This window comes from Aquarana catesbeiana, linkage group LG08 (assembly GCF_042186555.1).
Source record: "Aquarana catesbeiana isolate 2022-GZ linkage group LG08, ASM4218655v1, whole genome shotgun sequence".
Taxonomy (NCBI): domain Eukaryota; kingdom Metazoa; phylum Chordata; class Amphibia; order Anura; family Ranidae; genus Aquarana; species Aquarana catesbeiana.
In genome coordinates this window covers 306,621,157-306,632,919 of record NC_133331.1, presented here as the reverse complement: position 1 = coordinate 306,632,919, position 11,763 = coordinate 306,621,157, and the positions used below count along the sequence as shown (strand labels likewise).

At 43.9% G+C, this 11,763-nt stretch overlaps 2 protein-coding genes across 3 annotated transcripts in view; one reads left to right on the top strand and one right to left on the bottom strand.

The window, feature by feature from the left end:
* LOC141105079 (uncharacterized) overlaps positions 1-11,763 on the bottom strand; it is a 222,784-nt gene that overhangs the window by 159,921 nt on the left and 51,100 nt on the right. The gene's annotated exons all lie outside the window — the stretch shown is intronic.
* On the top strand, positions 1,894-10,068 carry LOC141105492 (uncharacterized). Its single transcript, XM_073595348.1, has 7 exons — positions 1,894-1,980; positions 4,467-4,590; positions 4,707-4,804; positions 4,940-5,069; positions 5,185-5,282; positions 5,937-6,078; positions 7,172-10,068. Exons 1-7 carry the CDS (start codon positions 1,894-1,896, stop codon positions 8,554-8,556), a joined length of 2,064 nt encoding a protein of 687 aa, XP_073451449.1. The 3' UTR covers positions 8,557-10,068.

Sequence of the window (11,763 nt, the reverse complement as noted above, 5' to 3'; positions counted from 1 at the left end):
TCCAGAAGGTCCAGTTCCAGCTGATATCTAAGGATACATGGAGCCACTACAAATACCTCATAGAATATTCCCATCACCGTTATCTTGGTTTTCCTCATGGTCACAGTTATGGGCTCAATTTCACATTTATGGTCTTCATCAGTCATATGGAGGTCATCATCATTGGTGGCTTACAGAGTATGTCATGATTGGTCCCGTCATTGTCAACAGTCCGGGACTGTACCAATTCTATTTAAGTATCTTTATGTGTCTCTTCCATGTTCTGTCACTATAATGTATTTTCTTGTTCATTGAGGGACACAAGAATTCAAAGACTTTTGGGTTACTGAGACCTACAGGAGGATTTGAACACTAGCAAGCAGACTAATAGAAACCGTCCTACGTCCATTGTCTAAAGTTGAGTCTCTTAAAGTGGAGTTCCGCCGAAAAAAAAAAAATAACTCAGCAGCTACAAAAAGTGTAACTGCTGACTTTTAATAATCGGACACTCAGCTGTCCCACGGTCCAGCGATGCAGGCGTACAAAGCCCCTCTTCCCCTCCTCTCCACGGCGCCGGCATTCTTATTGTGGGTGCCTGGCTGTAAACGTCCGGGCAATCTTCTGGGACCTGTGACATGTCCCAGAAGATTGCAAGGGGGGAGAGGTGAACCTCTTCCGGTGCCGCGGAGCCCCGGGAGGAAGTGGGAGCTGGATTCCTCTAAAAAGAGGATATCCGCACCCCCCCCCCCCCAAAAAAAATGACATGCCAAATGTGGCATGTCAAGGGGTCACCTGCACTTAAAGCGGAAGTTCCATATTTGGGTGGAACTCGGCTGTAAGTCCTTTTGGGTTACTAAGACCTACAGGAGGATTTGGACACTGGCAAACAAAGATATTTTGCCCAGCCTAGTATATACCTTTCTTCTTCTATTATGGAGTCTCTAAAGTCCTTAACTGACGATGCTCCATCTAAGGAGTCGCAGGCCACTGCCATTACACTAAGATTAGAGACTGTCTCAGCGCCTATTGGTGTGCTTTCCACCACTTTAAAACCCAGGATCAGCCTGCAGCTTCTACCAGTGCCTATTTTAGGCTCCTTTAAGGTCCCCAAGACCTTTGTGCACCTGCTGTTTGCTATTAGGCTTTATGGAGCTGTAAGATACCTGAAAGTGGACTTCCCGGGATGTGGATCTGGCAGTATCCCATCTTAACAAAGCCTCAACGATCCCTGTGGAGGATGTCCCTGTGTTTAAGGACCACATTGATAAGCCATTGGAGGACCCATTCTAAAACCTTATTCTTTTTGGCAGGCTTACAATCACCTTAGGTAGACTAATGCCACGTACACACGAGCGAACTGTCCGACAGAAAAAGTCAGACGGAAGCTTTTCACCGTATATTCCGATCGTGTGTAGGCCTCATCGGACTTTTTTTTTTTTCGAAAAATCTGACGGACCTAGAAATGGAACAGTTCTAAATCTTTCCGACGGACTCAATTCCTATTGGGAAAACCGGTCGTCTGTATGCTGGTCCGACGGACCAAAAAACGACCCATGCTCTGAAGCAAGTACGAGACGGAAGCTATTGGCTACTGGCTGTTGAACTTCCTTTTTCTAGTCCCGTCGTAAGTGTTGTACGTCACCGCGTTCTGGATGGTTGGACTTTGGGTTGACCGTGTGTAGGCAAGACCGCTTGAATGGAATTCCGTCGGAGTTTTTTACGACGGCTAAACCGGTCGTGTGTACGCGGCATTAGTACAAATATCCCTTTGTGGTCCACAAGGTGGTGATCTGACTTATCTCACGTGGAACGCACAGACAGGAAGTGTTATGAGGTACAGGCAGGAAGTGATGTAGGTCCAGCGAGGAAGTCATAAAGGCACAGACAGGAAGTCCCTATGGAAGACAGGAAGTGATGTCAGGTATAAATAGGAAGTTCTGGGTGAGAGGTGAGTTGGGAGGAAGTGGAGAGGAGACATTGCTGAAACTGGCACCAGAGGAGGTAATAAGATATATATTTTTTCATTTTAAAGTCTTTAATTACATAAACGAAATGTCCTCCTTCCATTTTACCTCTTGGGGAACAGAAGGCTGTATCTTTTTGCTAATGTAAGCCATCAGCCTGCTGGGATATCCTTGTATTAATGATTGGAGGCATTTCGATTATCATGAATACTTTTTAATAAATGGTGAGAACATAAACGTGCTTCACCATGGCATTTATTTTTCTATCCCTCGTTACCGCAATCCGCTGCTGAGCGGCAATTGTCCACACACTGGACACCGCCGCCGGTCCCTAAAGTTATGACACATGCGAGTTTCACCATTATAATCCATCTTCCAACCCTTCTGGAAAGAAGCGTCTGTCAACTGTTTGTATCTGGAGGTGGATTTCCTCTTATCTCCATTGCACAACTGCACTTTTTGGAACAATATAATGAATTTCATCTGTATTTGAATGGACTTTTTTTTTTTTTTATTTATTTTTTGATGGGCTTTTGTTTATATGAATTTTTGGGTCTTTATGCGTAAGAGCTCACTATATATGCACTGATTTGCTGCACGTTTGCACTCTATATAGGTTTTATTTTACATATCAGTATTATTTTACTTTATTATTAGAGCTGCTTAATTTCCATCTAACACTGCTGTCCTCCACTCCTCAACCCCCATCTAACACTGCTGTCCTCCACTCCTCAACCTCCATATAACGCTGCTGTCCTCCACTCCTCAACCCCCATATAACACTGCTGTCCTCCACTCCTCAACCCCCATCTAACGCTGTTGTCCTCCACTCCTCAACCCCCATCTAATGCCGCTGTCCTCCACTCCTCAACCTCCATCTAAAACGGCAGACCTCCACTCCTCAACCTCCATCTAAAACGGCTGACCTCCACTCCTCAACCTCCATCTAACACTGCTGTCCTCCACTCCTCAACCTCCATCTAACACTGCTGTCCTCCACTCCTCAACCTCCATCTAACACTGCTGTCCTCCACTCCTCAACCTCCATCTAACGCTGCTGTCTTCCACTCCTCAACCTCCATCTAACACTGCTGTCCTCCACTCCTCAACCTCCATATAACACCGCTGTCCTTCACTTCTCAACCTCCATCTAACACTGCTGTCCTCCACTCCTCAACCTCCATCTAACGCTGCTGTCCTCCACTCCTCAACCTCCATCTAACGCCGCTGTCCTTCACTCCTCAACCTCCATCTAACGCCGCTGTCCTTCACTTCTCAACCTCCATCTAACGCCGCTGTCCTTCACTTCTCAACCTCCATCTAACACCGCTGTCCTCCACTCCTCAACCTCCATCTAACACCGCTGTCCTCCACTCCTCAACCTCCATCTAACACCGCTGTCCTCCACTCCTCAACCTCCATCTAACGCTGCTGTCCTCCACTCCTCAACCTCCATCTAACGCTGCTGTCCTCCACTCCTCAACCTCCATCTAACGCTGCTGTCCTTCACTTCTCAACCTCCATCTAACACCGCTGTCCTCCACTCCTCAACCTCCATCTAACGCTGCTGTCTTCCACTCCTCAACCCTAATCTAACACTGCTGTCCCCTGCTCCTTGGCACCTCATCTGACACTGTTGTCCCCCACTCTTCACCCTGCTTATCACCCACTCCTCCACCTGATCGCATGCTGTTTTCCCTCAACCAACAATTTCCCCTTTTCCATCAGGAACCTGGCCAGAGAGGGGAGGAGGAGGAGGACAGGAAAGCCATTGTTAATTCCAAAGTTGTTGTGATATATCACAGCAGATCAGGTTCTGCATTGAGGAGGAGGAATAGGCTGATTCTAATTGCTCCACAACCATCTGCCACCCACACAACACACATTACACATCACCTCCTAACCTCCCACCAATCCACCGTTTATAAATGTAGTCTGGTAGAAAACAGGTTAATAAAATCAGGGAGGTGAGGAGGATTCTGGGAGGTCACATGACATCACTCTTATCTCTATTGATAAAACACAGACCTGACCGGAGAGGTGAGGAGGATTCTGGGAGGTCACATGACATCACTCTTATCTCTATTAATAAAACACAGACCTGACCGGAGAGGTGAGGAGGATTCTGGGAGGTCACATGACATCACTCTTATCTCTATTAATAAAACACAGACCTGACCGGAGAGGTGAGGAGGATTCTGGGAGGTCACATGACATCACTCTTATCTCTATTAATAAAACACAGACCTGACCGGAGAGGTGAGGAGGATTCTGGGAGGTCACATGACATCACTCTTATCTCTATTAATAAAACACAGACCTGACCGGAGAGGTGAGGAGGATTCTGGGAGGTCACATGACATCACTCTTATCTCTATTAATAAAACACAGACCTGACCGGAGAGGTGAGGAGGATTCTGGGAGGTCACATGACATCACTCTTATCTCTATTAATAAAACACAGACCTGACCGGAGAGGTGAGGAGGATTCTGGGATGGTGACTGTATCATTGTATGTGTCAGGTTCCTATAAGGTGTCAGGATGTCACTGTCTATTTCTCCATGGAGGAGTGGGAGTATTTAGAAGGACACAAGGATCTCTACAAGGACGTTATGATGGAGAATCAGCCGCCCCTCACATCACCGGGTAAGAGGAGACTTTATTGTAAAGGAGAGAGCAGTACGGAGGGTCCACCTAGATCCCCCATCATCTGATAAACACATAGAAACAATGTATTCAGTCAGTGTGTGTGTTTCCTACAGATGGATCCAGTAATGGGAACCCACCAGAGAGATGTCCCCGTCCTCTGTATTCCCGGGATTCCACACAGGAAGATCACACCATCCCTCACCATCATCAGGTAGATGGAATGGAACATCTGAAACATGCATGGACCTCGCTTCTCTGTCATCTTCTCAGATGTAGTGCAGACCTTATAAGTCGATGTTCTTTCTGTAATTTTAATTCATTGTTTTTCAATACTTTGTAATGGAAGAGTGACAATCTGATGAATGTGAAAGTTGAGAGTAAAGAAGAAGAGATTAATGTGAGGGGTGATCAGCAGTCAACAGAGGAGATGATGATGACAGAAAATAAGGCAGAATCCTATCTAAATATCACCAAAGGTGAATGTAAATGTTATAAACAGCAATGATTTAATTGTCTGCTTGGTTGCTCACTTATAGGCAACCTATCTTAACAGATCCCCTATCTCTTACCCTATACCTTTTATTCTTACAGATGAATCCAAAAATGGAAACCCACCAGAGAGATGTCCCCGTCCCCTGTATTTCCAGGGTTCCACTCAGGAAGATCACACCATCCCTCACCATCATCAGGTACCGTAGGTGGGACTCAGAAAGCTGAGATAACAATCATCTATATATATATTAATGTTTTACAATTTAAGTTCTCCAGTTATACCGGCTTACATATATGGGTCGCAGTTGCCCCCAAAAAATCGATAAGATCTGGTGTTCCTGGGTGGATGCCAGGAACCTTATTCTACAAATGTTAAGCCATTGCCCGGTCCCTGACAAGGGGGCTGTGAACTGCTTCCCCCTCCTTATCTAAGTGACTCTATAAGGGGTTTCGGAATATCTCTTCCTCCCCCACACCTCCCTCTCCCATATGGGAGTTTAGTAGCCGCTTAATTTAGAGTGCTTACTTAAAATATTTGTCTATAAGTTTAGTAGGTGAGGTCGAAAAAAGACAAGTCCATCAAGTCCAACCTATGTTACTTTTTGGCTAAATCTCTGGTTTGGATCTGAACGTGCCAATTAATAAATTGTCCATATGGTAGTCCCCTTCTTTCTAATTTTTAGTTTGGTAGGTGTCTTTGTTAGATCTACAATGGCCTATTATGACTGATCTTACACATCAAGATGTATCTCATCTGTCATACACTTGTATAACGTTGCATATGTCTCAATATAATAAAAAAAAAAGTTTACATGTTAAAAATTTTGTTTTCTGCCATTTGGTTGGTTTAGGATGAAGATCAGATTAATGTAAAAATTCAGATTATAAAGAAGGAAGAAGAGACGTATGTGATGGTTGATCAGCAGGTTACAGAGGAGGTTGGGATGATGGATGGAGTTAAAGAGGAAGAAGCTTCTCCAGATATCAGCTCAGGTAAATAATCCTCACTAGATGCAAAAATGGTTTAAAGCCGACCTACACACCCCAAATCCACCTTCCCTCTTCACAATTTTAAAAGCCATTTTTTTGTCTACCTTTTGCTTGACATGGAGATACTGTACAACATATGAAAGGTCCAGGTCCATTCCTCAATATAATGTCATGTTCCCAACAAATGAGGTGGAGATACTGTACAACATATGAAAGGTCCATGTCCATTCCTCAATATAATGTCATGTTCCCAACAAATGAGGAGGAGATACTGTACATCATATGAAAGCTCCATCTCCATTCCTCAATATAATGTCATGTTCCCAACAAATGAGGTGGAGATACTGTACACCATATGAAAGGTCCATCTCCATTCCTCAGTATAACGTCATGTTCCCAACAAACGAGGTGGAGATACTGTACACCATATCACAGGTCCATCTCCATTCCTCAATATAACGTCATGTTCCCAACAAACGAAGTGGACATACTGTACACCATATCAAATGTACATCTCCATTCCTCAATATAATGTCATGCTCCCAACTAATGAGGAGGAGATACTGTACACCATATGAAAGGTCTTCTCCATTCCTCAATATAACGTCATGTTCCCAACAAATGAGGAGGAGATACTGTACACCATTTGAAAGGTCCATCTCCATTCCTCAATATAACGTCATGTTCCCAACAAATGAGGAGGAGATACTGTACAACATATGAAAGGTCCATCTCCATTCCTCAATATAACGTCATGTTCCCAACCAATGAGGAGGAGATACTGTACACCATATGAAAGGTCCATCTCCATTCCTCAATATAAAGCATGTTCTCAATAATTGAGGTGGAGGTACAATACACAGGACATGAAAGGTCCATCTCTGTTCTTAACCATAACATTGTCATCATTGCAGAAACACTAATACTCAGTGATGTTTGGTTGGGTTTTATCATCGTTTCGCTTTGTTGTTATAGTTTGGTGTTGTAGTTGCACCCATTTCCATGTCAGACCTCTTTTGAACTTTGAAATGCTCGACCAACATATATGACTCCCCAAAAATACTTATAATTTTGTTTTTAAATTGTCTTCTGACAGATGGACTCTGTGGTGGGAATAGAAGTACATCGGAGGAAGATGTGAAGGTAGAAGATAATGACATTGGATGTTCTCCAGAAGTAAATCCCATTCCTCATAATACACACGACAGACCTCACCATCGGAAGAGATCATTGGATATGTCTAATTCTGAGGGATCTCCTCATAAGTCACCTACTTGGACTGCAGATAGTCCTCTAATATCTGACAGTGCGGATGGATGTGGAAATTCACCTAATCTCAAGGGATCTTCTTTAAGCCATAAAGGGGTTCAAAAGGCAGCAAATTTATTGGTATGTTTGGAGTGCGGGAAATGTTTTACTCAGAAAAGAAACCTTCTTAGACACAAGAGAATTCACACAGGTGAGCGTCCTTTTTCATGTTCAGAGTGCGGGAAACGTTTTTTTAGGGAAAGTGCTCTTCTCATACATCAGAGAACTCACACGGGTGAGCGTCCTTTTTCATGCCCAGAGTGCGGAAAATGTTTTACGGATAAAGGCATACTTCTTAGACACCAGCAAATTCACACAGATGAGCGCTCTCTTTCATGTTCAGAGTGCGGGAAATGTTTCCGCCACAGAGCAGCACTTATAACACACCAGAGAAGTCATAAAGATGAACGTCCTTTTTCATGCCCCGAGTGCGGGAAATGTTTTTCCTACAGAAGTATACTGCTTAGACATCAGAGGGTGCACACAGGCGAGCGCCCCTTTTTGTGTTTAGAGTGCGGAAAACGTTTGACTACGAAGGAACATCTACTTTCACACCAGAGAGTTCACACAGGCGAGCGCCCTTTTCCATGTTCTGAGTGCGGGAAATGTTTCACGCAGAAAGGGGAGCTTCTTATACACCGGATGACTCACACAGGTGAGCGTCCCTATTTGTGTTCAGAGTGCGGGAAATGTTTCATTAAGAAAGTGAACCTCCTTGCACACCAGAGAATCCACACGGGTGAGCGTCCTTTTTCATGTAAGGAGTGCGGGAAATGTTTTTCTTACAAAAGCGTACTTCTGAAACATCAGAGAGTTCACGCAGATGAGCGCCCCTATTCCTGTCCAGAGTGCGGGAAATCTTTTACTCGTAAAGAAGACCTTTGTCAGCACCAGAAATATCACACGGGGGATCGTCCTTTTTCGTGTTCGGAGTGTGGGAAGCGTTTTTTGTACAAAAGTTTCCTTCTTAGACACCAGAAAGTTCACACAGGCGAGCGTCCCTTTTCATGTCCAGAGTGCGGGAAATTTTTCACTAATAAAGGAGATCTTTGGCAGCACCAGAAATATCACACGGGTGATCGTCCTTTTTCATGTTCGGAGTGTGGGAAGTGTTTTCTGTACAAAAGTTTCCTTCTTAGACACCAGAAAGTTCATACGGACGAGCGTTGCTAGTGGTAAAACCACAGCCCCACCACCAACCAATACACCACTTATAACTGGCAGCACTGTTCCTGCATAGATTGTGTCCCTAGGACAGGAAGTGAGGTACTGGCAGGATCACTAGGTGAAAAATAAGGGAGAAACATTTTGGAAAAAAAAAAACAAATGCAGCCACCATGTCTAAGGGCTGGTGCGGTGCAATATATTATGGTTTTGTTCTTGAGTTTAGGTATAGTTTGGTGATCTAATACTGCAGTGATAAGATCTGCCTGCTGCAGTTCTTGCCTTTCTTCAGCCCACACTGGGGTGTCCCTGTTTCTCGTTTTCCTTTCTCCATCAGAGGACAATACATGGGGCAACACGTGGGCAATCATTACAAATACATGGGGGAACGAGCAGACAATCTTGATAATACATGGGGCAACAAGTGGGCAATCATTACAAATACATGGGGGAATAGGCAGACAATCATGATAATAATACATGGGGCAACAAGTGGGCAATCATTACAAATACATGGCGGAACGGGCAGACAATCTTGATAATACATGGGGCAACAAGTGGGCAATCATTACAAATACATGGGGGAATAGGCAGACAATCATGATAATAATTCATTGGGCAACAAGTGGGCAATCATTACAAATACATGAGGGAACAGGCAGACAGTCATGATAATAATACATTGGGCAGCAAGTGGGCAATCATTACAAATACATGGGGGAACGGGCAGACAATCTTGATAATACATGGGGCAACAAGTGGGCAATCATTACAAATACATGGCGGAACGGGCAGACAATCTTGATAATACATGGGGCAACAAGTGGGCAATCGTTACAAATACATGGGGGAACAGGCAGACAATCATGATGATAATAATACATAGGGCAACAAGTGGGGAATCATTACAAATACATGGGGGGGAACAGGCAGACAATCTTGATAATACATGGGGCAACAAGTGGGCAATCATTACAAATACATGGCGGAACAGGCAGACAATCTTGATAATACATGGGGCAACAAGTGGGGAATCATTACAAATACATGGGGGAACAGGCAGACAATCTTGATAATACATGGGGCAACAAGTGGGCAATCATTACAAATACATGGGGGAACAGGCAGACAATCATGATGATAATAATACATAGGGCAACAAGTGGGGAATCATTACAAATACATGGGGGGGAACAGGCAGACAATCTTGATAATACATGGGGCAACAAGTGGGCAATCATTACAAATACATGGCGGAACGGGCAGACAATCTTGATAATACATGGGGCAACAAGTGGGGAATCATTACAAATACATGGGGGAACAGGCAGACAATCTTGATAATACATGGGGCAACAAGTGGGCAATCGTTACAAATACATGGGGGAACAGGCAGACAATCATGATAATAATACATGGGGCAACACGTGGGGAATCATTACAAATACATGGGGGAACAGGCAGACAATCTTGATAATACATGGGGCAACAAGTGGGCAATCATTACAAATACATGGGGGAACAGGCAGACAATCATGATGATAATAATACATAGGGCAACAAGTGGGGAATCATTACTAATACATGGGGGGGAACAGGCAGACAAGCTTGATAATACATGGGGCAACAAGTGGACAATCATTACAAATACATGGGGAACAAGCAGACAATCTTGACAATACATGGGGCAACAAGTGGGCAATCATTACAAATACATGGGAGAACAGGCAGACAATCATGATAATAATACATGGGGCAACAAGTGGGCAATCATTACAAATACATGGGGGAACGGGCAGATAATCTTGATAATACAAGTGGGCAATCATTACAAATACATGGGGGAACAGGCAGACAATCTTGATAATACATGGGGCAACAAGTGGGCAATCATGGCAAATACATTGGCCACAGGCAGACAATCAGGACAATACTTGGGGCAACAAGTAAGCAATCACGACAATACATGGGGCAACAGATAGGTAATCAAGACTATACACGGGACAGCAGGCTGGCACTCGTGATAATCCATGGAGCAACAGGCAGACAATCTTGATAATACATTCACCAGTTGCCAGACATTTATTACAAATACATGGGGGAACAGGCAGACAATCTTAATAATACATGGGGCAACAAGTGGGCAATCATGGAAAATACATTGGCCACTGGCAGACAATCACGACAATACTTGGGGCAACAAGTAAGCAATCATGACAATACATGGGGCAACAGATAGGTAATCGGGACAGCAGGCTGGCACTCGTGATAATCCATGGAGCAACAAGTGGGCAAACTTGATAATACATTGGCAAACTGCCAGACAATCATGACAATGCATGGGGCGACAAGTGAGCAATCACGAAAATACCAACGTATGATTATGAATACATTTTTTAATTCTGTTATAAAAGATTTGAGCTTTATTCTAGTCATACAATGAACTTTGTGGTAATTGGTTATTCTGATCTTGTAAAATAAAACAAAATATTCTTCCCTGAGTCTTCTTTTTTACCAATGACCATAATTATCAGATGATCAGTTCATAGAGAGTCATCCATTGGGGTTTTATTTGTGAGATGGAGGGTCCAGTTTCAGAGTCCAGAAGGTCCATTTCCAAAGAGTCCAGAAGGTCCAGTTCCAGGTGGTCCAGAAGATCTAGTTCCAAAGAGTCCAGAAGGTCCAGTTCCAGAGCGTCCAAAAGGTTCAGTTCCAAAATAGTTCAGAAAGTTCAATTCCAAAGAGTCCAGAAGGTCCAGTTGCAGAGGGTCCAGGAGGTCCAGTTCCAAAGAGTCCAGAAAGTTCAGTTCCACACACGTGTCAAGAAACATGGAGCCACTACAAGTACCAAAAAGAATATTCCCATCCCTGCCATCTTGGTTCTCCTCCTCCATGTTTGCAGTAGTTGGTTCCATAATTTCACATTTTATTGTATTCATCAGTGATATGGAGGTTATCATCATCACACATCCTCTCTCCTCCTCTTCTTGTTGGTGACTCAGAAAGCGACGTGACACTCCCCTTTTGTGACCCCACTCACCAGAGTTAATGGACCCTCAGCTTTGCAGTCTGGGGTCAATAAAGCTGTGACCTAAAAGATTTGGTGTCTGTGTGGAATGGAGGACTCTCAGAGAAACTTCCATATGGGTGTTCACGTGGATGGACCGAGGTAGATCAATCATAATAGGGAAAACAGAAAAAATCCAAATAGTGAAG

What these genes read in the sequence shown, in the direction of transcription:
- LOC141105492 (XM_073595348.1), top strand. Translation starts at nt 1,894, where the DNA reads ATGTCAGGTATAAATAGGAAGTTCTGGGTGAGAGGTGAGTTGGGAGGA. An exon ending in GCCGCCCCTCACATCACCGG is followed by an intron (nt 4,591 to 4,706) that starts GTAAGAGGAGAC and finishes TGTTTCCTACAG; the next exon opens with ATGGATCCAGTAATGGGAAC. An exon ending in TTCTCCAGATATCAGCTCAG is followed by an intron (nt 6,079 to 7,171) that starts GTAAATAATCCT and finishes GTCTTCTGACAG; the next exon opens with ATGGACTCTGTGGTGGGAAT.